A 25,554-nucleotide genomic window follows, 5' to 3' on the forward strand; every position below is an offset into this window, starting at 1 on the left:
ATTTACAAAAAAAATATACCAAATGATAGGTAAAGACATCAAGCATCTATATAAAAAAAAATTATATTGATATGTTCATTTTTGAAAAAGTTACGGCAGTTTTTAGTAAAAAAAATTGAAAAAATTTCGAAAATTAGCGATTTTTAAATTTGTAATTTTTTTGGAGGTTTCCCCCATTTACGGGGAACGAGGGAAATTTTTTCAATTTTGAGGGTAATTTTTTTGACTGGATACGATTTGTGATCTTTTGACGTATCATTGAAAGAAATCGGTTCGGTGAGAGCTGTGAAAAAGTGGTAATAGACACAAAAAAAAAAACACATCATAGTAAAACCACTACCTTCTCAGCTTCGCATCGAAGCTAAAAAAAATTTAAAAAAATGTCATAACTTTGTGATTTAAAAAATTGTAATTTTTTGAGTGATTTTCTCTATTTACAGGGAACGAGGGAATTTTTTTCAATTTTTTAGGGTAATGTCTAGATACGAGTTGTTATTTTAAATCCCCCCTGTGAGCAGGTTAAGTATCTCATTTTCAAAAAAAATTATTATAAACTAAAGGGATTACCTAAGGTTTTAATATAAAAAAAAAAATATGTTGATTTGTTCATTTTTGAAAAAGTAATGGTAGTTTTAAGAAAAAATGTCAAAAATAACTGATTTTGAAAATTGTAATTTTTTTGGAGATTTCAACCATTTACGGGGAACGAGGGTTATTTTTAAATTTTTTAGTTTAATAAAATATATTTGATTTGATATGATTTGTGATCCTTTGACGTATCGTTGAAAGAAATCGGCCGATGAGATCTGAGAAAAAGTGGCGACGACACAAAAAAAAAAAAAAACACATTGTAGTAAAATTAATACCTTCTCAGTTTCGAATCGAAGCTAAAAATCAATTAGAAGTTTGTTTGAACTGACACATAAAAAGTTCCATAAATTACTATTAAGTTATTTTCCATTTAATTTATGAAACGTATACTTCTGTAGATATAACTAATATCCATCCTAATATGTTTCATTGTAATATAAAAAAACATTCTTAATTTTTTAGAATTCAATTTATAATCCAAAATATATTAAACGTTAGACAACTTTTAATGATATTAAAAGTTAGCCATATTAATATATCAACAATGCGCACAATGAACCAACAGGTCTGAGTGCATGGGCATTATGTCCACCTCGATAGTAACTAAAACATATCAACAATCTTGTAAAGAAAATTTAATTAAAAACAAAAATTTAAATAATTATTTAATGGTTTATTAGTAAATATGATTTGATTAGAAATGAATGGTTTTAATGTAAAATGTATTTTGTTTAATTTTTGATGATTTATTTTAAAATCTTTCTTTTTAATTCTAAAAATATTGAAAAATTTTACAAATTAAAAGACATTTCTATATTTCGCTTGAGAAATATGTTGGGTTTCTATGTATTAAATTATTTTTATGAAAAAGGTTATTTTAGTTTTTTATTCCGTTTTTGTATAATTGGAAATAATTAGTACGGATGAAAATAACCGTGTACCCGTGTCGCGCCATCAAGTCTGCTACGAATGTCGATGATACATTATAATGTTTATACAGCAACAAGAATAAATGTTTAAGTTCGCCTGCTGTAGAAGTTGGAAAAACCGTGGGCCGCGTTGCACAACGACGGGGGCGCTTGCCTGGAGACGTTAGTTTCCGCGTAGGGGATGCGCACACCGTCAACAATGTTTTGGCGCGCGCCTGGACGCCGAGGGGTGCCCGGGCTCGAAGAAATAGCAGCGCTCACATACATACATTCGACCGCAGAGAGAAACGGTCTATTGCGCTATTCTCCAGCTCATCCACCGTGCGGTCGCGGACGGGTACCCGCCGTTCGATCCACCGTGCTCGTCCCTTCGACAACCTGTAGTCGCCACAATTATCCAATCGGGCTAGTCGTTCATACACCATTTCTCCGTCCGCAAAAAGGCAATGCAAAATTATTTAAACGTTCAGTAGTCTCGAGGATTATGCCCTTAAATTACATACAGTGAATACTACAAGTAAAATAAATTATTTCAAAACTTTGAAAGTGCGAAATCATAAACAAACAATGCCGGCGATTGTATCGAACGAACTTCAGGATTTACAATTGAGATCGGCTCACGTGACAGATGAGGTAAACGACTGGCGCTTGTTGAAATAATAACTGTATTGATATATTTCAAAAGAGTATAATAATTAATCGTTTGTGTGTTTTGTTTGTCCTTAGTCATTGGAGAGTACTCGACGAATGATAGAGTTATGTGAAGGGGTAAGCTATAACGAAAATTCANAATCGTTTGTGTGTTTTGTTTGTCCTTAGTCATTGGAGAGTACTCGACGAATGATAGAGTTATGTGAAGGGGTAAGCTATAAAGAAAAATTAATTTTATTGTGTGGCCAGCAAATAAAAATAATGTTTTTTTTGATCAATTTTATTTTAACTATATTGTATAATTTGTTTTCAGCTACCTTAATTATATTTCATCTTAATTAAATCTTACAGAAAGTTAAAACATGCATACCAATAATTCTTCTCAAAAATTATACGTAATATACACTAAATTTGAATATGGTACCGATTCTTCTAAAGTCATAAATCATTGGTATCTTTGTTTTCAGAGTATGAAATGAAATAAAAATTATACTTCCCAATTAAAAAAACTCATAAATAAATTTTTTATATTAAGCCCTAAGTTGATTTTTCATTTAATTTTACAGCGCCTCGAAAATGTAAATTTAATATTTCATGTGCAATAACAAAACTATTTAAAGACTAAAAAGATTATTAATAATTTACAAGCAAATAAATTTTTTACACGATGGTTGAAATCATTTACACATAGAACTGTCCACAGAACATATCATAAATTTTAAATAAGTTTTATGATTAAAAAAACTTTTTCATTTTAAATAGCATGTATTAAAAAAATCCGATGAGTAGTCAACTAATTATTATTTAATGTTGCATTGAATTGATTACTGTAATAATAAAATACAAATAAATGATGGCTACTTCAAATTATCTCTAAGAACTAAGTTCAATATCAATATTCAATAATTATATTAACATATAATATACAAAGTGATTTTTTTATCATAACCCACTCAATTACTTTAACATTTTATTTTATTATTATCTTTAGTTACACATAATTCTTGAATTATTAACTATGTAATACTTTTTAAGTTCATCCCTTATGCCTTGTAAGGGCGTCAACTTTCTTTTTTTAAATGGAAACCCATATTTTTAATTTAATAAAATTTAAATTTAATAGTAAATTTCATTTGAATTTTTAATATAACTTTATTTGTTTATTAGATATAAACATTTAAAGTTTCAAATTTTCGAGTTAATATACGTTTTTAATACACAAGGTATTACAAATACAGGTAGCTAATTAATTTTTTATGACATAGATATTAACAGGTACACAGCATTGTTATTATCAATGATAGTAAGGTACATTGTTGTGAGTTTATAAATACATTAATTGACAATACAAAAAGTATATCTATTGATAGTCATAATGATAATAAACAATCCGTGACTGTGACTGCAATGTCATAAAAATCCAATTAGCTACCTGTATTTGTAGTCCCTTGTGTATTATACCTGTATATTAATTCAAACGCCATATACTATTAAATTAAAAACTGAAACATTTTATTAAATTAAAAATATGTTACCATTTAAAAAAACAAAGTTGACACCCTTACAAAGGCATAAGGGATGAACTTAAAAAGTTTTAAATAGTTAATAATTCAAGAATAATGTGTAAATAATGAAAATTATAAAATAAAATGTTTAAATTATTATTATTCTGTAAGTAATAGAGTGGGTTATGATAAAAAAATCACTCTGTATAAGTAGGTTTTTACCGGTCGTGGTCAGTATGTGTATAGCATTGCTAATTGTAATATTGTTCTCGAAATAAATATTTACGATTTTCAGTAATTTTTTTGTAGGCTTTTTGAGTTAAATATTTTTAATATTTTTTAGTTTTGAATTAATTATATTTTTAATATAGTTTTAATTTTAAGTAATTTTATTCTAGTTGCGCCAATGAAAATGAGTACATTTTAGAATAATAAAGAGTCTAAGGAAGTTAGCACTATTTTTTATATAAGAAAACCCGAATTAATATATTCGGTAAGTGAGCAGTATTGACCACCTTTCTAACAACTAAAGCTAAAATTAAAACTATTGAAACGATCAAGTAGAATATGGTTTTATATAATCTTAAAAGAGTTAACCGAGTTTCTTTTCTTTTTCATTCAAAAAAATGTATGTTATTTTCCAGTATCTTACATAAGACTATATAGTCCTATTGATTCTCTATAATCAATGAAAAATCGATTAAACATTATGTTACCTACGATTACTTATAATTTTAAAATAATTTTAACTATGTTAAACTAATAAAATATTTTCGAAACAATAAAAAAATATATATTTTTTCATGATAATTGAGTGTTTAAAATTAATTTTCCTTACAATGAAAAAATTTTTTTTTACAGACTAAAGAAGCGGCCATAAAAGCTCTTGTCGAATTGGATGACCAAGGCGGTAAAGATTTTCAAGTTTTAGTCATAATTCATACATTGTTTATTAAACAAAAAGAATAAATATAATTAAATAATAAAAAACGAAAAGTTTTGAGCATATTACAAAATGAAAAACACTTTATCATGATTAAACTCGAAAGACTGAAGTGATAATCTATTTCTTTTTACATAATAACATATATACAGTGATTCTTTTACTAGGAACCACTACATTACTTACAAAACAAAAATAATATTAAGCATTTTTTTGGGTGTTTTTTCGGATTACATAAACTCAAAAATATTCAATAATAAAGTATTTTTAATATGCATATCTTTTATGGATTTATTTTAAATACAGCGTACATATTTAATTAGATTACATAATTGAAAATTATTTCAATAAAAAAAGATTTTTTTTTAAGTGTTATTTCCCATAAAAAAGTTATACTTTAAAGTATAACTAATTTTCGGTTTAACTTACAATTATAAAACATAAACTGGTATTACGTATGACAGTTGTATAAATAATTATTTATAAATTATAAAAAAATGGAGTTATGTTATCAAGAATGGTGGAATATTACTATGATGATAGCTTCTTATCGGATGTTAAATTGTGATCAAACCAAAATAATAAAAATAATAAAATAACTGAGTTATTATATGAAATTAAAAAAATATTATTTATAGCAATAGTATTATTTATAAAATTGTAAAAAATGAAGGGGAGCTATCCTGTTCCTTAAAATATCTGTTTATTACGTATTAATTTTATTTGTTTTTTTTTTTAAAGACTATATTATAATATTTAACTACCTTTTTACAAACTATTTTTATTTAACACCATTTTATTTTCATATGAAAACATTTTCTGTTATTAGTTGTCCTGTGTTATTTTATTAGGAAATTTTCTAAAGTTTAATTTAGTTAAATATGTACGTTGCCATTAAAAAAAGTTGTTATACTTATACATCAAGAAATTCATGACTTTAAAAGCTGAAAAAAACTTAATATTTGTATTGTTTTCTAAAAAATTAAGTGATAAGCAATAAATTAATTACTCTTTACATATATTTACTTTTTCTAATTAAAAAATCTTTAACATTTTGTACAATGTACTAGCTAAAAACTTTATATTTCATTACTAAAATATAAAAGATTTTTTTACAATAGATAAAATTCTGTATTTTGGTAGAATAAAAAATTGCTACAATATTTTAATTTATTATTAAGTATAACAGAGATGTCTACAGAAGTTTTTTTTTTATTATTTATTAGCAATATAATTTTTATACATAATATAAATTATGTAACTAAAATGAGTAAACATTTTTATTTTGTTTTAATTTGAAATAAAGAGAAGGAATAATAGTGACTGATTTATAAAATAATCCCATCCTATTTTTCTTTGTATATTACTGCTAGCTTCTAAATAAGTTAAATTTCATAAAATTAATTAAATATTATTTCATTGTTAAATGTATATTATTTTAATGTTTAATAGAAAAAATGGACCGAATTGAAGAAGGTATGGATCAGATCAACGCAGACATGAAAGAAGCAGAAAAAAATTTAACCGGTATGGAAAAATGCTGTGGACTTTGCGTGCTACCATGCAACAAGTTGGTATTATTTGATCAATAGTTTACTAGTTTGGCACACATTCATACTAAATAAAGCGTTATTTTCTTAAAAAGTATTTCAATTACATTTTCTAGTAATCTATAATATTATTGTTTTCAATTTTACATAAAACAGTTGACAGCCGTCTTAAGAGATACGATGTTAGAATACTGAGATTTTTTTTTAATAAGTATTAATATATTTTAAGTAAATATAAATATAAATATCACTATAATGGGTATAGTTATTCCTTTTAGGTGATGATCTAGATATATCTCTTATTCCATAAATAGAGAATAAAATAAAATTCGGAAAATCTCTTTTTATAAAACAATTAGCACGTGTACACTGTACACATGTAAGTATATTTACACACACACACACATATATGTGTAACCTTATATGTATATTAACCTACATTCTATAAAATTATTCAAGTAAAACTTTCGGCTATTTACTGATATACATTACATCCCACAACATTTCTGCGTAAAAGAGTCTTAAATTAACTAACTATTAGGCGAATAACATTTAGTAAAAATTAAAGATTAATATTTAAAGGTAAAATTTGTATGCAAAATAAATACATTATTCTTACTTTAACATTATTAAAAGATAATATATCCTATTTTTTTTTAATTTTTGACTCTACGTATTTACGGAGAATTATTTTGCCTGTTTATGTTGTAATAAATGGAGGATGTATAAGTTCCTATACAACGCGATACCAGAGCGTTGATATTATGTTAACTTATAACAATTCATCGAGTCAGTCATGAGCTTTTTTTTTTGTTCACAAATTTTGAACGCAATAAGAGTAACGATTGTTCGCATTGTAAACTTGCACAGTAAGTATATATCTGTCATTCTATCAGTCAAAGCGCTGTTGCAACGTTCGAAGCATCAAATATTAGTATTTATAGCGCTAAATTAATGGATACTTTATTCATGTTTAGACGTTAGTTTGGCGTTATACTTAAATATTAATATAAACAACGATTTAGATAAATGATTCGGTGGAGAATTTATTTTCACTATAATAAGAAATACATTACAAATTTATGAAGCGTATTTTACTCACTTTTTTAACAGATCTTCAATATTCATTATAATCGAGTAGATAAAGATTATGATTGTAACGGTACTTGAATGAAAAATTTTACTCAATGATAAGCACTACACTATATTTTAAAATAAGTAAATTAAGATGAAAACTAATAAAATTGTTAAAAAAAAAACCTTTGTAAAATGCTTTTCTATCTTAATTTAATTTGATAATTAAAATGAAATTTAATTTATTTTTAAAATTATATATATACAGAATGTCTTAGATCTAACTGACAACGCTTATTATTACAAACTATTAATACAATTGTTTTGATGAATAAATTTAAAATGATTATTGCCTTCTTAGGATACGTACAAAGCAAGCTTTTTATTATTTGTTTCTAATAAAAACACAAAATTAAAATTTTTTGGACAAAAAAGGTTAATGTACAATAGTTATAAATGTTGTTAGTTAGATATTAGCTATGCTGTTTTAAAACATTATATTATTAAAAATAATAGTATATAGTTTTAAGGTAAAAATATTATTTATAGGAGAAAGCACATGGAGTAAAATATATAAAACGATGATTTTTAATTCTATTCTATTTTTAGTGTAAAGAGTAAATTTGTGTAGTGAAGTTTTATTAAATATATTTTTCATACTCGATAAAGTAAAAATGACAAAATGTTTTACCTTAGCAAAACAATTTATTTAGCAAAATAAGGATTTTTCATACAAACATACAACATTTTCTGTGTAGCAATTATTCGACGAGCGATACTTATACCGAAATATATGATTTATCTATACATGTATTCACCTCTAATGTTTTTTAATTTATACCTATTAACTTTTTTCTGTGTAACTTATTTTATGGTTTTTACTTTTTTCCGAAAACAATAATATATAATTCTATTTATAGATCAACATCTTTCAAAGAAGACGAAGGAACATGGAAAGAAAATGATGACGGCAAAGTAATAAACAAGCAACCACAACGAGTGATTGAAGGACCTACCACAACGCCACAAGGTGGTTACATAGTAAGGTATGTTGTACTTGTAATTATAATGTATATTAAACGCAGATCTTAAAAACGAAGTTTTGACATTCATCCAATACACCTCAACAATTTTTCTAAAATGTGCTACAAGAGGGTTGAAAAGACCACTGTAATGATAATTTTCGTTACTATCATATAAACTATACTATTTACAGAGAAAATGATAAATCTTAATTTATTCAACTAAATGATTGCCTTAAAAAATATTATATTAGTAATGCTATTATTAAAGCCCATATCTTATCTATCATATTACTTAGGTATAAAAATTATTAAAACAGTATATTGTTATCTTAAAGTTGAAATGGGTGTTATTCGTTTATTTAAATATTCAACTATTAGACTAACAGAAAATGTTTGGTAATATTTAAAAAATGTTAGATATTAGAATTGTTTTATTACTACCTGGAAAATTTTGTTAGTAATTAGATATAACTTGTAGAAGATACTGTTTTTACATTCATCTTTCGTTATTATGTTGTAACTTTCTATTAAATTAACGACTATCTCAGCTACATCTTTTTAGGAGGTATAAATTGTATTATTGACAAATTTTTTTGATAAAATTTGCTACTTGTCTATTTTGATGGATTTACATTTAAAACTATAATTAATAATGATCCTATATTTTTTAAAGCTTTTACCATTTTTATTTTGGTTTTATCTAGTACGGTTTCATTAAAATATAGAAAAGAAGCAAACCTCAGGTGACGAATACCATAAATTGCTAAAAAACATTTTAACTGTAATTTGAGATATGACTTTATCTCTTGCGCTGTAATTTTAAAGGCTTTTAATAAAATTTAGTTTTGAATAAGTACTTAAATAGCTGAAGGTACACCAAACAACAATTTTATATACAAATCAATTAAAACATTACATATACTTCTTAATGTTAATTTAATCTTATTTTTTAAAGATTTAAATTTTTCCAACATACTTGGAGTAATACAAATAGTAATAATTTTCGACCTGGTATAATTTTTAATCTTGTATGGAATAATTGAAGGGCACTTGAAACGATATGGTTAATTTTGTTAAGGATCGTCTCAGGTTAAATCATTAGGTCATCTAAAAAACGATTATAGTGAGTTATTAGGGTAACAATAATATTTCTAGGTAGTGAACTTCCCTAATGTAATCAACTTTAACCCCCATTATGGCCGTTGGTTGCCTAAGTTACATACAACTTAAGAACTGTTATATCTAGCAAGGAATTTTCTTTGATACCAAAGAAGAAACAGGAAGTATATGTAATATTTAATTAATTTGCAAAAAAAGGTGTAGTTTGTCGTACCTTCAGCTATTTAAGTAATTATTCAATATTTAAATTCCATTAAGAGTTTCATTTTAGTATAGCACATCTATGCACAACATAAGTAAGAAAAAATGTTTTTTTAAAGAACTTTTAACAACTATATGAAACTTCCATCTTTCATCTGACACACTTTTTTTTAGCTTCGATGCGAAGCTAAGAAGGTGTAGCGACCAAAACATACGCAACGAATATTCTCGAATGTTCTCGTTATCAAAAACCTTCGAGAAACTTCGATAACGCCATAAGATAACCTACGCGGGTATAGAATATTCTAGAATTAGCGAGAGCCTTATCGGAGCTATATATATATCGGAAGAATCAGTCAGTTCAGTTAGTTCAGTTCAGACTGTCTAGTCCGCGATACGCTACACGACCGCTACACCCCGCCGCTGTTGTCATCGTATATTATGTTTACTTCGATTATTTTATTTTTCCTTACTGTATATACATATATTTTCTTTTAGTGTTTATACGTCTATTTTAGTGTTATAATTTTGTTTAATAAAAGTCTACCGCCATTTAAATAATTGTGTGTTGTATTAATTTTACCATGATGTATTTTTTTTTTTTTATGTCTGTTGCCACTTTTTCTTAGATCTCACTGGACCGATTTCTTTCAAGAATACGTCAAAATATCACAAATCGTATCTAGTTGAAGACATTACCCTTAAAAATTGAAAAAATTTCCCTCGTTCCCCACAAATGGGGGAAATCACCAAAAAAATTACAAATTTAAAAATTGGTAAATTTTGTCATTTTTTTCACATTTGTTTCTTAAAATTTCCATAACTTTTTCAAAAATCAACATAATTTGTTTTTTTTACTAAAACCCTAGATATTTCCCTTTCATTTGATATCATTTTTTTGAAAATCTAACACTTAACCTGCTTATTGGGGGGGATTTAAAAAAGCAACTTTTTTACAAAAACTAACTTTTTCAACTTAATTTTTGAAAATGTTCCGGAAATACTGCGTCCTTTAAACATATATCAAATTAAAGCTTATTTTATGTACTATAAAATGAAAAAAAAAAAATTTATCCCGACACTTTATCTTCTGTGTGTAAACGGCTGCCGTAGTTAAAAAACCCTAGCACAGTGGAGTCGCGGCATAGTGGGGATGTTGCATAGTTAGGTCCAGTATAGATGTAATCTGACAGTGATTAAAATCACTATCATAAGAAACGCTTCGATGCAAATCTTTAGATAGTGTTTAATTCTAAAAAATTGATGGACAAAAGCAACATCAACTTCTATTTCCTTAATTATACGCAGATTAGTTTTTCTTTTAATTATATATTATATAATTTTTAAAATTAATTGTTTTAAAATTATTATTGATTTTGATTTTTAATAGGTTAAAAGTAATCATTTTGAGCGTACTTTTTTTGTCCTTTAGAGTGAAAGTTTTAATAGAACAATATTCATGAAAGTCAATACATTCTCCTAATAAGATATCTAAAAATTAAATAAAATACAAAACCCATAATTTTATTACAAAAATAGCATATTTGTTAATACAGTAGCTTTTTGTGCATAGAAGATAGGTCGTCGGGGCAAATTTTTTTTTTTAATTTTAGAGTCCATGATATAAGCTTTAATTTGACATATGTTTAAAGGACGCAGTATTTCCAAAACATTTTCAAAAGTTGAAAAAATTAGTTTTTGTAAAAAAGTTGCTTTTTTAAATCTCCTTGTGAGCAGAATAAGTGTTAGATTTTCAAAAAAAATGATATTAAATGAAAGGAAATTATCTAACGTTTCAATATAAAAAAAAATTATTTTGATTTGTTAATATTTGAAAAAGTTATGAGAGTTTTAAGTACAAAAAACATTCCGATAGAAGGTGATTTTTATCGCAAATATTACATTTTTTTTTAATTTTCGACAGCGATTTGTACATAGAAGATAAGGTGTCGGGACAAATTTTTTTTTTCATTTTATAGTATATAACATAACCTTTGATTTGATATATGTTTAAAGGACGCAGTATTTCCGTAACATTTTCAAAAGTTCAGTTGAAAAAGATCAATTTTTTATACAATGTTTCAAGTTTTGAACGCCCCCTATATATGGGGAAATTGTCTAATTTTAATAAAAGGTATGTCAAATGAATGATATACTAATAATGTATTTAGAAAAAAAAAATGTATGCTGATAATTACATTTTTCGAAAAGTTATAGCATTTTTAAGTTAAAAATTTAAAATCGAAAATTTTCACACAAAAATAGCATTTGGTGCTATTTTCACCGTGAAGATAAAATAAAGTCCGAAATTTTTTTTTTTCATGATAAAGTATATTACATTAGCTTTAATTTAAGATATATATAAAAGTGTCAGACCTTCAGGAACATTTTCAAAAATCAAGTTGAAAAAATTAATTTTTTGTGAAAAAGTTGTCATTTTAAATTCCTCTCTATGGGCAAGTAAAGGATCACATATAAAAAAAAAAATATCCCAAATGAAAGATAATGATATCATGCATCTATATAAAAAAAAATTATATTGATTCGGTTTTAAAAAAGTTATAGCAATTTTAAGTAAAAAAAAGTGAAAAAAATGACAAAATTTACCGATTTTTAAATTTGTAATTTTTTTGGTGATTTCCACCATTTGCGGGGAACGAGGTTCAAATCCGTCTGTGGCTAATAAAATTTTGCATTTTTGTAAAAATATTATTTTTCATATTTTTAACTTTATAACGCTATAACTCTTTGAAAAATGTATAGATAAATACAATTTTTTTATGAGAAATAATATTTATATATTTCTTTAATTCGACTTACTTTTTTTTTAAATCAGACCATTTCCCTTAATACAGGGGGGGTTCAAAACATAAAAATACATATAGAAAGTAGAACTTTTTCAACTTAATTTTTGAAAATGTTCCGGAAATACTGACACTTTTATATATATCTTAAGTTAAAGTTTATGTAATATACTTTAATATAAAAAAAAAAATGTTGGATTTAATTTTTTCTTCATGGTGAAAATAGCTACCGTATTTAATAATATGCTATTATTGTGTTAAAATTCTTGGTTTTATATTTTATTTTATTATAAAGGGATTACACTGATTTTTATAAATATTATATCAATCTAAATGACATAGTATAAAAAATTAATAATATTTAAATTTTTTTGTTTCTATGAAGTCAAGAAAAATAACTTTAAAATTTGAACTAGCTAAATTTTCATTTTTATTAAGTGTCGAATGAGACGTATGGTTTTTGAGACGGTAACACTTGGGTCTTTCACGACTGTGGCACTGAATTTTTTTTTAATTCTTTTTGAGTTAGAAAAAAATGTTTTCAAAATCAAACTCATTTGATTTATATCTCATTTAGATTCAATAACTTCAATAAATATCAAGGATTCCATTACTGTAGTCTCCTCTCGTGAGAAGAAATTCATATTAATATTATTTTACTATGTGGTTTTTTTTTTTTGTAGCTATCATTTATTTTCTCAGCTCTTATTTGACCTAATTTTTTAACAAATCTTTTTTTTTAATTAAACACTATACACAGATTTGCATCGAAGCGTTTTTTATGATAGTGATTTTAATCACTGTCAGATATCATCTATACTGGACCCAACTATGCCACGACCCCACTGTGCTGGGTTTTTAAATAGGATCATATCTCTTTATACAAGGGGGTCAAAACTTTAAACGTGCGTATTGAAACTAGGACATTTTCAATTTAGTTTTGGAAAATGTTCCGGAAATACTGACACTTATATATATATTTTAAATTAAAGCTTATGAAATATAATTTGTCTATACTTGATCCAACTATGCCACTTCAGCACTATCACGACCCCCCTGTACTAGGTTTTTAATTTTTATGACTAATTATTATTTACATTTAGTTTTATAAACTAAATTTTATAATGTTTTTTGTAAATAGCATATTTTGTAAGATAAACGATTATAATTTTAAAAACCACCCTAATAGCCGAATTTTTAACCCTCTTGCGGCACGTGTTAACCTTACTCAATTTAAATTAAATTTTTTATAAATTATTTTTTTATCTTTTGTAACAATCCTAGGAGATGTATTGAATGAATTTTTCTAAAAATTTAACCTATAAAGAATGATCGGTTTTTTAAAAACCACTCGATTACTCGCAAAATAAATACAATATTGAAATAAAAATTGTTGATTTCTTTTAGTTATAAACTTCTTGATTTATCAACTAATAATGATTTTTTAGAATCATCCTTTATAACATAAAAATGTGTCAAACTCTATTTTCTCAAATAGCAACATACATAATTACTTAACGTTTTAAAATATAGACTGGAAGTGAGGTCTAGGTATGACAATATATATCATTAGATATATCTGAGCCACTCCACTTATTTGGCCTATATAGAAAACCGTTAATGAAGTATTGAAATACTGATCCAAAATTATACTATTAATAATTTTCTTAATTGGATTATTTTTTGATTATAAGCTAGTTAAATATGTATGTTTATACCATATGAAAAAATAAAGTTGACACACCTTAAAGTTATAAAGGATGATCCTAAAAAGTAATTAATAGCTAATAAATTCAGAAATTTTTGTAACTAAAAGAAATCAAATTTTTTTTTTTACATATTGCATTTATTTTATGAGTAATCGAGTAATTTATGATAAACCAATCACTCTGTCTAGCATATACTCTAGTGTATATGTAAAAAAATATTTCCCTGCATTAATTTTATAATAGGCAATATTATTCTGTCTATTGATAGATTACACAACCGATTTATTTTGTACACAAGATAGCCCAGCTTATATTGACAACATTACTAAGTTTTGATTCAGTTAATATTTTTCAACAAATTTTTTTAAATATTTTGATAATTATAAATGTACTTTAAATGAAATAACAAAAATAAATTAAACTAATCAAGTGTTATTTAATTTATATCAATAAATTTAGAATTACCAATGATGCCCGTGAAGCAGAAATGGATGAGAATTTAGGGCAGGTGAATACTATGATCGGTAATCTGAGAAACATGGCATTGGATATGGGTTCTGAGCTTGAGAATCAAAATCAACAAATTGAAACTATAAGTACCAAAGTAAGAATATTTAATGAAAAGAAATTTTAGGGATTGTAATGAAATTTATAGAAATCGACATAGGAATATTTATTTTCAGTGAAACACGATCGGTACCGAGCAAAAATTTTTAAATGTTTAGTTTTACAAATTATTTATTAAAATGATTAATGGATAATAATTTTGGCATGTAATAATTAGCGCTTTAATTTATAATAAGCATAATTATAAGAATAAACTCTTTCCTAATTATAAAAATAGTGACGAAGGGTTATAGGAGATAATGTGTTAATATATAGTGTTCAGTAAGTAATGAAACGAGTTTCTATTGGTTCCCATTGTAATAATTGACATGTTTCCTTACTTACTGAACATTCTGTACATATAAACCACATAAAATACTATCAAATAGTTAGGCTTCATACTCAAAAATATTAAATAAAATACTTTTAAATATAAACTTTATAATATCTATTTTATCTTCTTTAGTATTCAATCCTGAGATTGGTTTGTAGCAATTCTCCACTCTTCCCTGTTACTTGCTTTCCTCTTTGTCTCTTCATAAGAAATACATCCTTGGTCCTCTATTATTTGTTGCATATATTCCATTCGTGGTCTTCCCCTAGCATTTTTTCCTTCCACGCAGCCTTCTATAATCAATCCTAGCAACCCACCATGTCTCAATACATGTCCAATCCATTCATTTCTCCTTTTCTTGATACTGCTCCATAAAGTTCTTCTCTTAGTATTCTTAAAGTANTACTGCTCCATAAAGTTCTTCTCTCGGACATTCTTTCTAATACTTCCTCGTTTGTTACCATGCCCGTCCAACTTATTTTGAGCATTCTTCTGAAACACCACATCTCGAAAGCTTCTATTCTTCTTCGCTCTTCTTTGGCAATCGTCCACGTCTTGCTGCCATACAGCATTATACTCCATACGTATGTCTTTAGGAGATATATTCTGGTGCGTATGCTAATATTTTTTGAAGTAAAAAGTCCTCTCTTTTTGTTAAATGCTGTCTTAGCTTGGCATATTCGCTTTACTATTTCTTTTTTACTTCTACCATTCTTACTTACTATGCTTCCCAAGTATGCGAACTCTTCTACTTGCTTTATTTCTTGGTTATTTTGCAGATGTATTCTTGTCGTAATATTATTGTTCCTGTTGCATACGAGAACTTTGGTCTTTTTCGTATTCATTTTCATGCTCAGTTCATTGAGCAGAGTTTCTTCCATACACCTCAGCATCCTTTGCAAATCTTCTTCATTTTCAGCTATGACTGCTATATCGTCTGCGAACCGTAGCATATCGATTTTCCTGTCATTTATCTTTATACCCAAATGTATTTTCTCTCTTATTATGTTAATTGCCTCCTGGATGTATGCATTGAATATGCTAGATGAGAGAGTACAACCCTGCCTTAATCCTTTTCTTATGCGTGCTTCTTCCTCAGTTTCGCCAAATCGTATAACAGCTGTTTCCTTCTGGTATAGATTAAAGAATAGTCTCCTTTCAGTGTATTCTATACCCGTATTTTTAAGCATCTTGAACATTATTGCCCAGTTGACATTGTCGAACGCTTTTTCTATATCCACAAAAGCTATGTATGTAGGCTTATCTTTTCTAATTCTTTTCTCGATAATTATTCTTAAAGCCAGTATTGTTTCCTTTGTACCCATGTTTTTTCTGAACCCAAACTGGTCTTCTGACAATAAGGCTTCGATCTTATATTCCATTCTTCTTGACATAATTATTGTTAGTATTTTTGACACATGTGTCAGCAAGCTAATTGTACGGTACTGATCACATTTGTTTGCGGTTGCTTTTTTCGGGATAGGAATAATCTTACACTTAGTAAAGTCTACAGGAAATTCTCCTGAGTTAAATATCTCCTTTATGAGTTTAAAAAGTACACTGCGTATGTTTTCGCCAGATTCTTTCCAAAGTTCCGCTTGGATTTCGTCAATTCCTGCAGCCTTCTTTTTCAGTGAAAAATGCTTTAAAAAGTGCTTTATCAAATTCCTCTCTCAGTACACTATAATTTGAATTATTATCCATTACTTCTTCATGCTCTATTTCTTTGCACTTTTCCTCTAAAAATGTTTCCTTTGCTTCTTTTGACTTTCGTATTACACGATTTCTTAGTTCTCGGTATTTCCGCTGACTTTTANGACTTTCGTATTACACGATTTCTTAGTTCTCTGTATTTCCGCTGACTTTCAAGAGTAGTTCCATTCTTAAGCTTTCTTCTTTCTTCTATCATACTTGCTATCTCTGTTGTTATCCATTCTTTCCTAGGTACTGTCTTTTTATTTTCTTTCAGAGTTTTTGATGCTGCTTCTGTCACTGTGCTCTTTATAATACCCCACCTATAGTTTATATCGGTTCTCTCATTTATATTTATATTGTTTGTAAGTTCTTAAAACTTATCATTTGCCTTTTCTTCTTTTAATTTATTTATTTGCCATCGATCATTTTTTCTTGTTGATACTATTTTCTTGAGCTTTAGGTTACTTTTCATCATTAATAAGTTATGGTCACTATCTATGTCTAATTCTNTAAGTTATGGTCACTATCTATGTCTGCTCCTGGGTAGCTTCTGCAGTCTTTTACTTGGTTTCTAAATCTCTCCTTGACCATAATATAATCTATTTGATATCTACCTATGTCTCCCGGCATTTTCCATGTATATCTTCTTCTTGGATGGTGATTGAAGTAGGTATTTGTTATTAATAATTTGTGTTTTGAACAGAAATCTATTAATCTGTCTCCTCTTTCATTTCGGTTTCCTAGACCATAATTTCCTATTATGTGCCCTAGGCTTTCTTTTCCTACTACAGCGTTCCAATCACCCATAATGATAAGATTTTCATCTCCTTTGTCTTTTCTATTCCTTCATNTTGACTTTTTCAATGACTTTTTCTATTCCTTCGTAGACTTCTTCCATTTCCTTCTCACTGCTATTAGAAGTAGGCATGTAAACTTGGACTATGATTGTATCCTTAGGTTTCGTTTCGATTTTGACTAATATTATTCTTTCATTGTACTGTACAAATCCTTTAACTTTTTTCCCAATAGCCTTACTCATTATTATGCCTACCCCTCCAATTCCTGGGTTATTTTCCGCTGTAACTGTGTGTATCAACCTATATTCCCCACTCCATAGATCTCCAGCTCTTGGCCATCTCATTTCTGATAGGCCAAGGATATCAATCTTCATTCTTTCCATTTCTATTTTCAAGTTTTCTAGTTTTCCGCATTGCAACATAGTTCTAACCATCCAAGTAGCTATTCTTCTCCAATTCTTAACATTTCCTTCTTCTCCAGTAGTCCCCACCCAGAGATCCGATCGGGGGACTATTTTACCTCCGGAATATTTCACTTTAGAAGATGTCATGTTATTGCCATTTCTTGGGATGATTTATACGGTGGTCTCCCCTTGCTTTCCGTATCGCAGTGCAACCATCAGTTATACAGTTTCCGTATCTGCTGGCTGCTGTTTGGTGTGTAGCTGTTTCTACCATTCTAGGTTACCTGCACCTACACCTAATATTGTAGTAGCTGCTGCCCTACTACAAGTCCCTTTCAGTCGCTTTTTACAACAGGCAGGAACAACCGATGGTCTATTCTAATCCCGACCAACAAGGGTTATCTATTTTATAAAACCATTTTATTATTCTTGTTTTTTAGAATAAACCAAAAGAAGACTGAGTGAACTATCAGTGTTTGTCGTAGATATTTTAGTAAATTTTGTCTCATTTTTCTTGATTTTTCAGGGGGTTTGAGAAAAAAATGGTAATGATCGTTGTGTGTTGAGACATGTCTCAGAGTGTAAACAAATTTTCTATTGTTTTTTTTTACGAATTATTTTTAAGAATCGTTTTATTATAATAAACGTCATCCGTTACGTAGTAATAGGATTTTCATATTTTTGTATTGATGGAGTGGTCCTAAAAAAAAGAATAAAATTTACTTGGAACATATAAGGGTGTCATCACCCACTAAAAAAAAAAAAAACCAGTGCGTGTTATGAGTACGCTCGTATGAAGTGAAACATCTTTCGTTATGAAGATATCGAGTAGAAATTGCAGCAATTCTGGTTCTTTAAAAATTTGATATGCATAATCAAAATTTATTGAAATTAAATAATTAAACGTATTTTAAATAAAATTACTTTAATTTTCAAAAATACAGTGCTTAATTGTAATATAAATTATACTTTACAGTCTACCGTGATGACAACTGAATGTTGCATAATTTTTTTTTCCGGACATTCTGTAAAAACTCATAATTAAACTTGTGTAAGCTGCTAAAATATGATAATATTACTTAGAGATAATGTCACTAGAGATATTCAAGACGATTTTTTTATCATAAACCACTCAATTACTTACAGAATAATAATTATTTAAACATTTTTTTTTATTATTATCTTTAGTTACACATAATTCTTGAATTATTAACTATGTAATACTTTTTAAGTTCATCCATTATGCCTTGTAAGGGTCAACTTTGTTTTTTTAAATGGTAACACATATTTTTAATTTAATATAATGTTTGAGTTTTTAATTTAGTAGTAAATGGCATTTGAATTTTTAATATAACTTTATTTGTTTATTAGATATAAACATTTAAAGTTTCAAATTTTCGAGTTAATATACGTTTTTAATACACAAGGTATTACAAATACAGGTAGCTAATTAATTTTTTATGACATCGATATTCGCAGGTACACAGAATTGTTATTATCAATGGTATTAAGGCACATTGTTGTGAGTTTATAAATACACTAACTGACAATACAGAAAGTATATCTATGATAGTCATAATGATAATAAATAATCCGTGACTGTGACTGCAATGTCATAAAAATTCAATTAGCTACTTATATTTGTAATACCTTGTGTATTATACATGTATATTAACTCAAAAATTTCAAACTTTAAAAGTTTATATCTAATAAACGAATAAAGTTATATTAAAAATTAAAATAAAATTTACTATTAAATTTAAATTTTATTAAATTAAAAATATGGGTTTCCATTTAAAAAAAGAAAGTTGACGTCCTTACAAGACATAAGGGATGAACTTAAAAATTATTACATAGTTAATAATTTAAGAATAATGTGTAAATAATGAAAATTATAAAAAAAAATGTTTAAATTATTATTATTCTGTAAGTAATAGAGTGGGTTATGATAAAAAAATCACTCTGTATAAGTAGGTTTTTACCGGTCGTGGTCAGTATGTGTATAGCATTGCTAATTGTAATATTGTTCTCGAAATAAATATTTACGATTTTCAGTAATTTTTTTGTAGGCTTTTTGAGTTAAATATTTTTAATATTTTTTAGTTTTAAATTAATTATATTTTTAATATAGTTTTAATTTTAAGTAATTTTATTCTAGTTGCTCCAATGAATATGAGTATATTTTAGAATAATAAAGAGTCTAAGGAAGTTAGCACTATTTTTTAAGTGATTTCCTTATATTAAGATTCACACTTCAACACTGATAAAAAAGTTATTATTTTCATATAAAAATGAACAAAAGTTAGAATGAAGAACAAAATAAAAATAAAAATATTTACAATTGAACCAGAATCGAAGGTTAATTTTAAAAAATAGCTCAAATCAAATGGATACAACTTTTTTTTTTAATCTTTACCCATAACTTATAAACGCAATCGTTTTAAAACTCAATTGATTATAAGGGTAATATGTTAGTAAAAAAAAAAAAGTTTAACTATTAGGAAAATTAAGGAAGAGTATTGATTTTTTTTTACATGAATAATTCAATTAATTTTTTGTGTAATTTATATAGAATTGAAACTTGATTAATAATTTAATTTCAGACAAAATCAAACGAAGTACGCATTTCAATGGCCAATCAAAGGACCAGAAACCTTCTTAAATAAATTAATATCTTGTTATAAGGTATAATAAAAAATTAACACCAAGAATAACTCTGAAATTGGGTATTAAATAATAAGTATATATAATATCTATAGTATTTTATATATTTTATATTACATATTAATAACTTTGTGACATAGATTATTCAACATTTTATTTTTTGTTTTCGAATAATTCGATGAAAAAATAATGAATAAATGTCAAATAATTTTAATTAAACTTATGATGAATAATTTAAGAAACAATGCTTTCATTTAAATATTCAAAACGATGCTATTTAAATATATAAAATGTTGGAAACTCTATATTATTATAGATTTATTATGGTTAATTATGAATGTAAACTTTTGTCTTCCTTTAGAATTGTTTTTATAAAGTAAGTTTTATTATATTCATATATTGAAAAGTTGAAATTTAAAACATATTTCTCGTAGCTAACGATTTTAACTTGCTTCAACAAGCTTTCAGATCTCTAAATGGAAATCAGGTGATTTTTCAAATCGTCCAAATTATGTAGTGTAAATGTTTTTTAGAAATTAATTTATTATTAATAGTATATATAGTATATATAATAAAAAATATATTATTTGTGAAGTTTTGAGAGATTGTTACAATATTTAACGATTGTAATTTCTACACATTATTTATTTACGCTCATCAAAAACACCGAGTTATATAATTCCTTATAGTATTTAAAAAAAAAAATGTTCTAATGTTATTTTTTTAATTGCTATCTGGGATAATATTTATAATTGGTAGTTTATATGATCTAGTTAAAATTTAAGCTCAATATTCGTGTTCGATATTTTATAACATAGCAATTTAATATAGTTTAAATTTATGACAAAAAATTTACTTTTCATAATGAGGTACAATTATGTTGAATCATTTATGAAACCAGTTACTCGAATTTCAATTACATTTTTCATTATATTACTTAATATGCATAATGTCATAATAATTTTCAAAAACTGTTTGCCCCTGATTGAGAAAAGTATATTTTAATAGTGAAATATCTTTAAGTAGTTGTTTAAATAAATATAAATCATAAATCTTAATATTTAAATTTAAAATTACTACTTTTAAAAATATTTTAATTTTATTGAAATTTTAAAAAGAATCTTTTTGTCTCATATTAAAATAATATGCCTATAATTAGTTACGACTTACACAGGGTTAATATAATTTAAGAAATCAGAAAGTATTATGATTGTCATATTCAATTAACTATATTTCGAGTTATATCTATATGATATTTAATTTCAGTTAAATGCTGTATGCATTATTTTATTATCATTATTTTTTTTTACAATTTTTTCAGTGTCGTAACTAGGGTTTTGTTTGGGAAGAACAAGAATACCTAAGTAAAGTTTTAACTTCTCTTTAAAATCGTATCTTTACCATATAAATATTTTTGTTTTGATGGGATCTACACCTACATAACCTGAGATATTTTACTAGGTAATAGTTATTACAACTTATAGATCAGACATATTATTTACAATATTCTTTGTCATATATAAAAAAATTCTTTATTTATAAAGTAATTAAATAATTGTTCATATTATTTTAATAAAATAATTTTATACTAACAATATCCTAAAATAACATGCACCTTTTGAATGAATTTTTTCATTGTGTTACCCATATCACGAATTCATAACATATAATATACGTAAGTAGGCAAAAATTATTGATCATATCCAAAACAGACAATACTTCTTTTTTACTAATTACAATTTAAATTTTAACATTTATAGTTTTATATACAAGTAGCAGTAGAATTAAGTATCTTAAAATATTTAGTGGTAAATAGTTAATTTAATGTTTCTTAATTCTATACAATATGTTCGTGATTAATGTTAAAAAGTATAAAATTTGTTTTTAGAATAAGTTAAAATATATGTTATGCATATGTAGAATTAATTAGTTTTAGCTGTGATGTTTTGAATTATTTTTCAACAAATACTATATTGTTTGATTATGATTTAATATGTAGAAATTTGATAATATTACTAACAAATGAAAATCGCAGACAACTATTCCGCATTTAGCATTACAGTCATATGTAATAACAAGTTTTATCTATAATAAAATTATTATTTAAATAGTTTTATAATCATATTTTTATTACACCTAACCACTAACTCGCATGCTTAGTATATTAGTAAAAGATCTAATGTGTCGTTACTCACTACGTAGCCCTATAACACTGTGTGGTCCACATTTATTATACTTGTATTCAATTAACACAATAGATATAAATTAATAAAATACATTTTACTCATAATATTAGCCTGATAATTTAAAAAAAAATGATTGATCTCGTAATTATTTGATTTATTAAAAATAGCAAATTTACTTTATTTAAAAATTTTAAACGTTACTGTTCAACGACTATTATCAGATATCCATTATCACTGATAGTTTAATGCTCATCTAATCTAGGTATTATATAATTTATAAAATTCCAAATAAGAAATCAAGTTTAATGTAAAATATAAATTAATTTTAATAATTGTATTTGTTAATATATGAGTACAAATTGTATACAACTTTTAGCAGCTCAAATTAATCAAATTAAATTGAATCAATTAATTATATTACATAATGCATAAGGTAAAAAAAAAATTATTTTATATTAGTAACGCTTAATGTGGTGTAATATTTCCAAATATAGTCAGTCATCAAAGTTGAATGTGAAAATAATGTGGGAACAGCAGTTTGTATACATACTTCTAATACTGGCCACTTGTTTTTAACCTGCGCTCATGTTGTAAAATATGTCAGTATTTCTTTTTTTTAATTTAATCTTATTCTCTTATGATACACTTCATGAATTTGTATGTAGAAAACTGGATCTATTCTATTACGATATAATAAACAAGTATTCAAAGGATTGGTAATTTATGCTGTTCCTAAAGGAAGCCCCTATGATTTGGCCTTAATTTCTAGTATAAAATCTGAAGATATAACTGCTAGTAAAATGTATTGTGACATTCCACTTCTAAGTAGGAGTGATTTTACTACAGCTCTTAGCTAATTTATTAAGTACTTAGTTATTGCAGATGAGGAAGTGTTTATTGTAGGTTATCATTCTTTGGAATATGAACCTTCTATATCTGTTGGTCGAGTCTACAGAATACCATTTAAGAGTTTACTTGTAACTACATGCAATGTCTATCCAGGGTTTAGTGGTAGCCCTGTTTTTACAAAAGACAACAAACTTATAGGACTATTAATTGGCAAATTAAGTATTGGTTCACTTAGTTTTGTGTTAACTGCAGCAGTATTTGATCAAATCATCAATAATTATATTTGTAAATATGGTTAGCTCTTATACATTTATTTAAAACATAACTAAGGAATTACTCCTTTAGAATAAAAACGTTCAAATTATTTTTTATTTCAGATACAATAGAACTTAAAAAAATTGAGTCCAATTGTCCAATCACGAATATTATATGGGAAAATGGATATCCAAATTTGAAACTGTGTCATATATGATATGAAAACTACATTTTAGATGCATCATTGATGAGTAGAAGGATATACTTTCAAGACATTTGATTTATAAGTAATTATAATTTAAAAACGTTAATAAAAAAGTTGAAAAAATATTGTTATAATGTATAATAAAGTTATGTACACTATTATACAAATAATACAATACAAATTCTTTTAAACTATGCTGCCAATTTTTTGTTATCATCATTTGATAATTGGGTTTTATCCATTAAACACAGGACGTTGTTACTCAAAAAGCTTAAGTAAAATAATATCCAAAAGTAATATTGTAGTTATTTTGCAATATTTTTTCCTATATTTTACAAAGTTAAAGTACCAAATTACAAAAACTCTGATATTGAGAAATTTGTTTAATTTTTTCAATTGTGCATATCTTCATTTTTTTATCAATATTACAAAATAATATATAATTTTATTTATTATGTATTAGAGTATAACGTCCATTGATTATATTGATGATAAATTTATTTTTTATTGGTGTATTTTACCTAAAACTCTTAATTTTTTCTGTAATTTGAAATAATGATAAAAATTCAGTGGTTACTTCAAAAATAGCAAAAAAAAAAAAGTCAGATCAAAAATTGTTCAAGATAAAAGTTATAGGTAATTCAGTATTGTTTAATTTTATATAAAAAAATTGAAATTCAGTTGAATACAATTAATGATATTTAGAATATAATGAAAACATTTATTTGCGTCACACAAAAAATGCTAATTTCACAATAGCCCAAAAACTGTTCTACTTTTTGTAGTTAGGACTTCATTTTCGGACTTGGCAGAAGATTTTACGTTAAAAATGACTATCATATGTTATTGTATAATATAATTTTAATGTAAACTAGTGTAATTATTTTTAATTTTGCTAAAAATAAATGAAGTTTATATTGAATAAATTTTGTGTGTAATATTCTGATGAAAATAAATAAATTTAATTCATATTTTAAAATTATAATATAAACCTTGCTTTACTATTTAGCTTGAGATGCTCAAGAAAATTTTATTTGAAATCCTTGGCTGTTATGCAACTGAATAGAGTAAAATATAATCTTTGCAACAATTTGTTTTTTTTTTAATGGACTATTAATATATTAATGTGTACCATAATGTAGGTATTTCCATCTATCTATCATAAGCATAGGTTTTAAGGCAAGACGTTAAATATAAAAAATATATAAATTAAACGGACAAGTTAATCAAGATTACTATACAAATTATAGATATTAAAAGTGAGAACAAATTTGAATCAATCTGTGTTTCACATATTGTCTTCATAATGACCTCAGTCAACTTATTTATAGTTTTAACCAACATAGGTTACTTAATAACTAATATTAAAGTCGTATAAAAGATATTTTGTGAAAATATTATGTAAATTGTTAATTTTAGTATTTCTTATAATTTTCTAATGATCTTATTTGGTTCTAA

The 25,554-nt window shown here is 25.8% G+C and overlaps 2 protein-coding genes and 1 long non-coding RNA gene across 7 annotated transcripts; 2 read left to right on the plus strand and 1 right to left on the minus strand.

The window, feature by feature from the left end:
* The first annotated feature begins 1,785 nt into the window (after positions 1–1,785).
* Positions 1,786–22,720, plus strand: LOC126896887 (synaptosomal-associated protein 25-like). Of its 2 annotated transcripts, none has more exons than XM_050670039.1 (7): positions 1,786–2,153; positions 2,247–2,288; positions 4,538–4,586; positions 6,072–6,189; positions 8,164–8,289; positions 14,561–14,705; positions 20,541–22,720. In XM_050670039.1, exons 1-7 carry the CDS (start codon positions 2,088–2,090, stop codon positions 20,601–20,603), a joined length of 609 nt encoding a protein of 202 aa, XP_050525996.1. In that variant the 5' UTR covers positions 1,786–2,087; the 3' UTR covers positions 20,604–22,720. The 2 variants fall into 2 exon arrangements, with proteins under 2 accessions (XP_050525996.1, XP_050525997.1); XM_050670040.1 differs by lacking the exon at positions 2,247–2,288 and adding an exon at positions 2,340–2,381.
* On the minus strand, positions 17,253–22,931 carry LOC126896892 (uncharacterized). Its single transcript, XR_007701977.1, has 3 exons — positions 22,797–22,931; positions 17,605–18,637; positions 17,253–17,569 (listed from the first exon to the last, which is right to left on the minus strand). It is a non-coding gene; the product is annotated as an uncharacterized LOC126896892 (long non-coding RNA).
* A 137-nt stretch (positions 22,932–23,068) lies between these two features.
* On the plus strand, positions 23,069–25,062 carry LOC126896886 (peroxisomal leader peptide-processing protease-like). Of its 4 annotated transcripts, XR_007701975.1 has the most exons (7): positions 23,069–23,220; positions 23,282–23,386; positions 23,453–23,612; positions 23,661–23,930; positions 24,014–24,178; positions 24,667–24,732; positions 24,802–25,062. XR_007701975.1 is itself a non-coding variant. In XM_050670037.1 (5 exons), exons 1-5 carry the CDS (start codon positions 23,212–23,214, stop codon positions 24,106–24,108), a joined length of 639 nt encoding a protein of 212 aa, XP_050525994.1. In that variant the 5' UTR covers positions 23,070–23,211; the 3' UTR covers positions 24,109–24,628. The 4 variants fall into 4 exon arrangements, 2 of the variants coding, with proteins under 2 accessions (XP_050525994.1, XP_050525995.1); XR_007701974.1 differs by lacking the exon at positions 24,667–24,732 and having other exon boundaries at positions 23,070–23,220; positions 24,882–25,059; XM_050670037.1 differs by lacking the exons at positions 24,667–24,732; positions 24,802–25,062 and having other exon boundaries at positions 23,070–23,220; positions 24,014–24,628.
* The last annotated feature ends 492 nt before the right edge of the window (positions 25,063–25,554 follow it).

Source organism: Daktulosphaira vitifoliae, unplaced genomic scaffold (genome assembly GCF_025091365.1).
Source record: "Daktulosphaira vitifoliae isolate Bord-2020 unplaced genomic scaffold, ASM2509136v1 Scaffold_1, whole genome shotgun sequence".
Classification (NCBI taxonomy): Eukaryota; Metazoa; Arthropoda; class Insecta; order Hemiptera; family Phylloxeridae; genus Daktulosphaira; species Daktulosphaira vitifoliae.

What these genes read in the sequence shown, in the direction of transcription:
- LOC126896886 (XM_050670037.1), top strand. An exon ending in GCGCTCATGTTGTAAAATAT is followed by an intron (nt 23,387 to 23,452) that starts GTCAGTATTTCT and finishes ATTTGTATGTAG; the next exon opens with AAAACTGGATCTATTCTATT. An exon ending in TTGTGACATTCCACTTCTAA is followed by an intron (nt 23,613 to 23,660) that starts GTAGGAGTGATT and finishes TTAAGTACTTAG; the next exon opens with TTATTGCAGATGAGGAAGTG.
- LOC126896887 (XM_050670039.1), top strand. Translation starts at nt 2,088, where the DNA reads ATGCCGGCGATTGTATCGAACGAACTTCAGGATTTACAATTGAGATCG. An exon ending in CGAATTGGATGACCAAGGCG is followed by an intron (nt 4,587 to 6,071) that starts GTAAAGATTTTC and finishes AATGTTTAATAG; the next exon opens with AAAAAATGGACCGAATTGAA. An exon ending in TGCGTGCTACCATGCAACAA is followed by an intron (nt 6,190 to 8,163) that starts GTTGGTATTATT and finishes TTCTATTTATAG; the next exon opens with ATCAACATCTTTCAAAGAAG.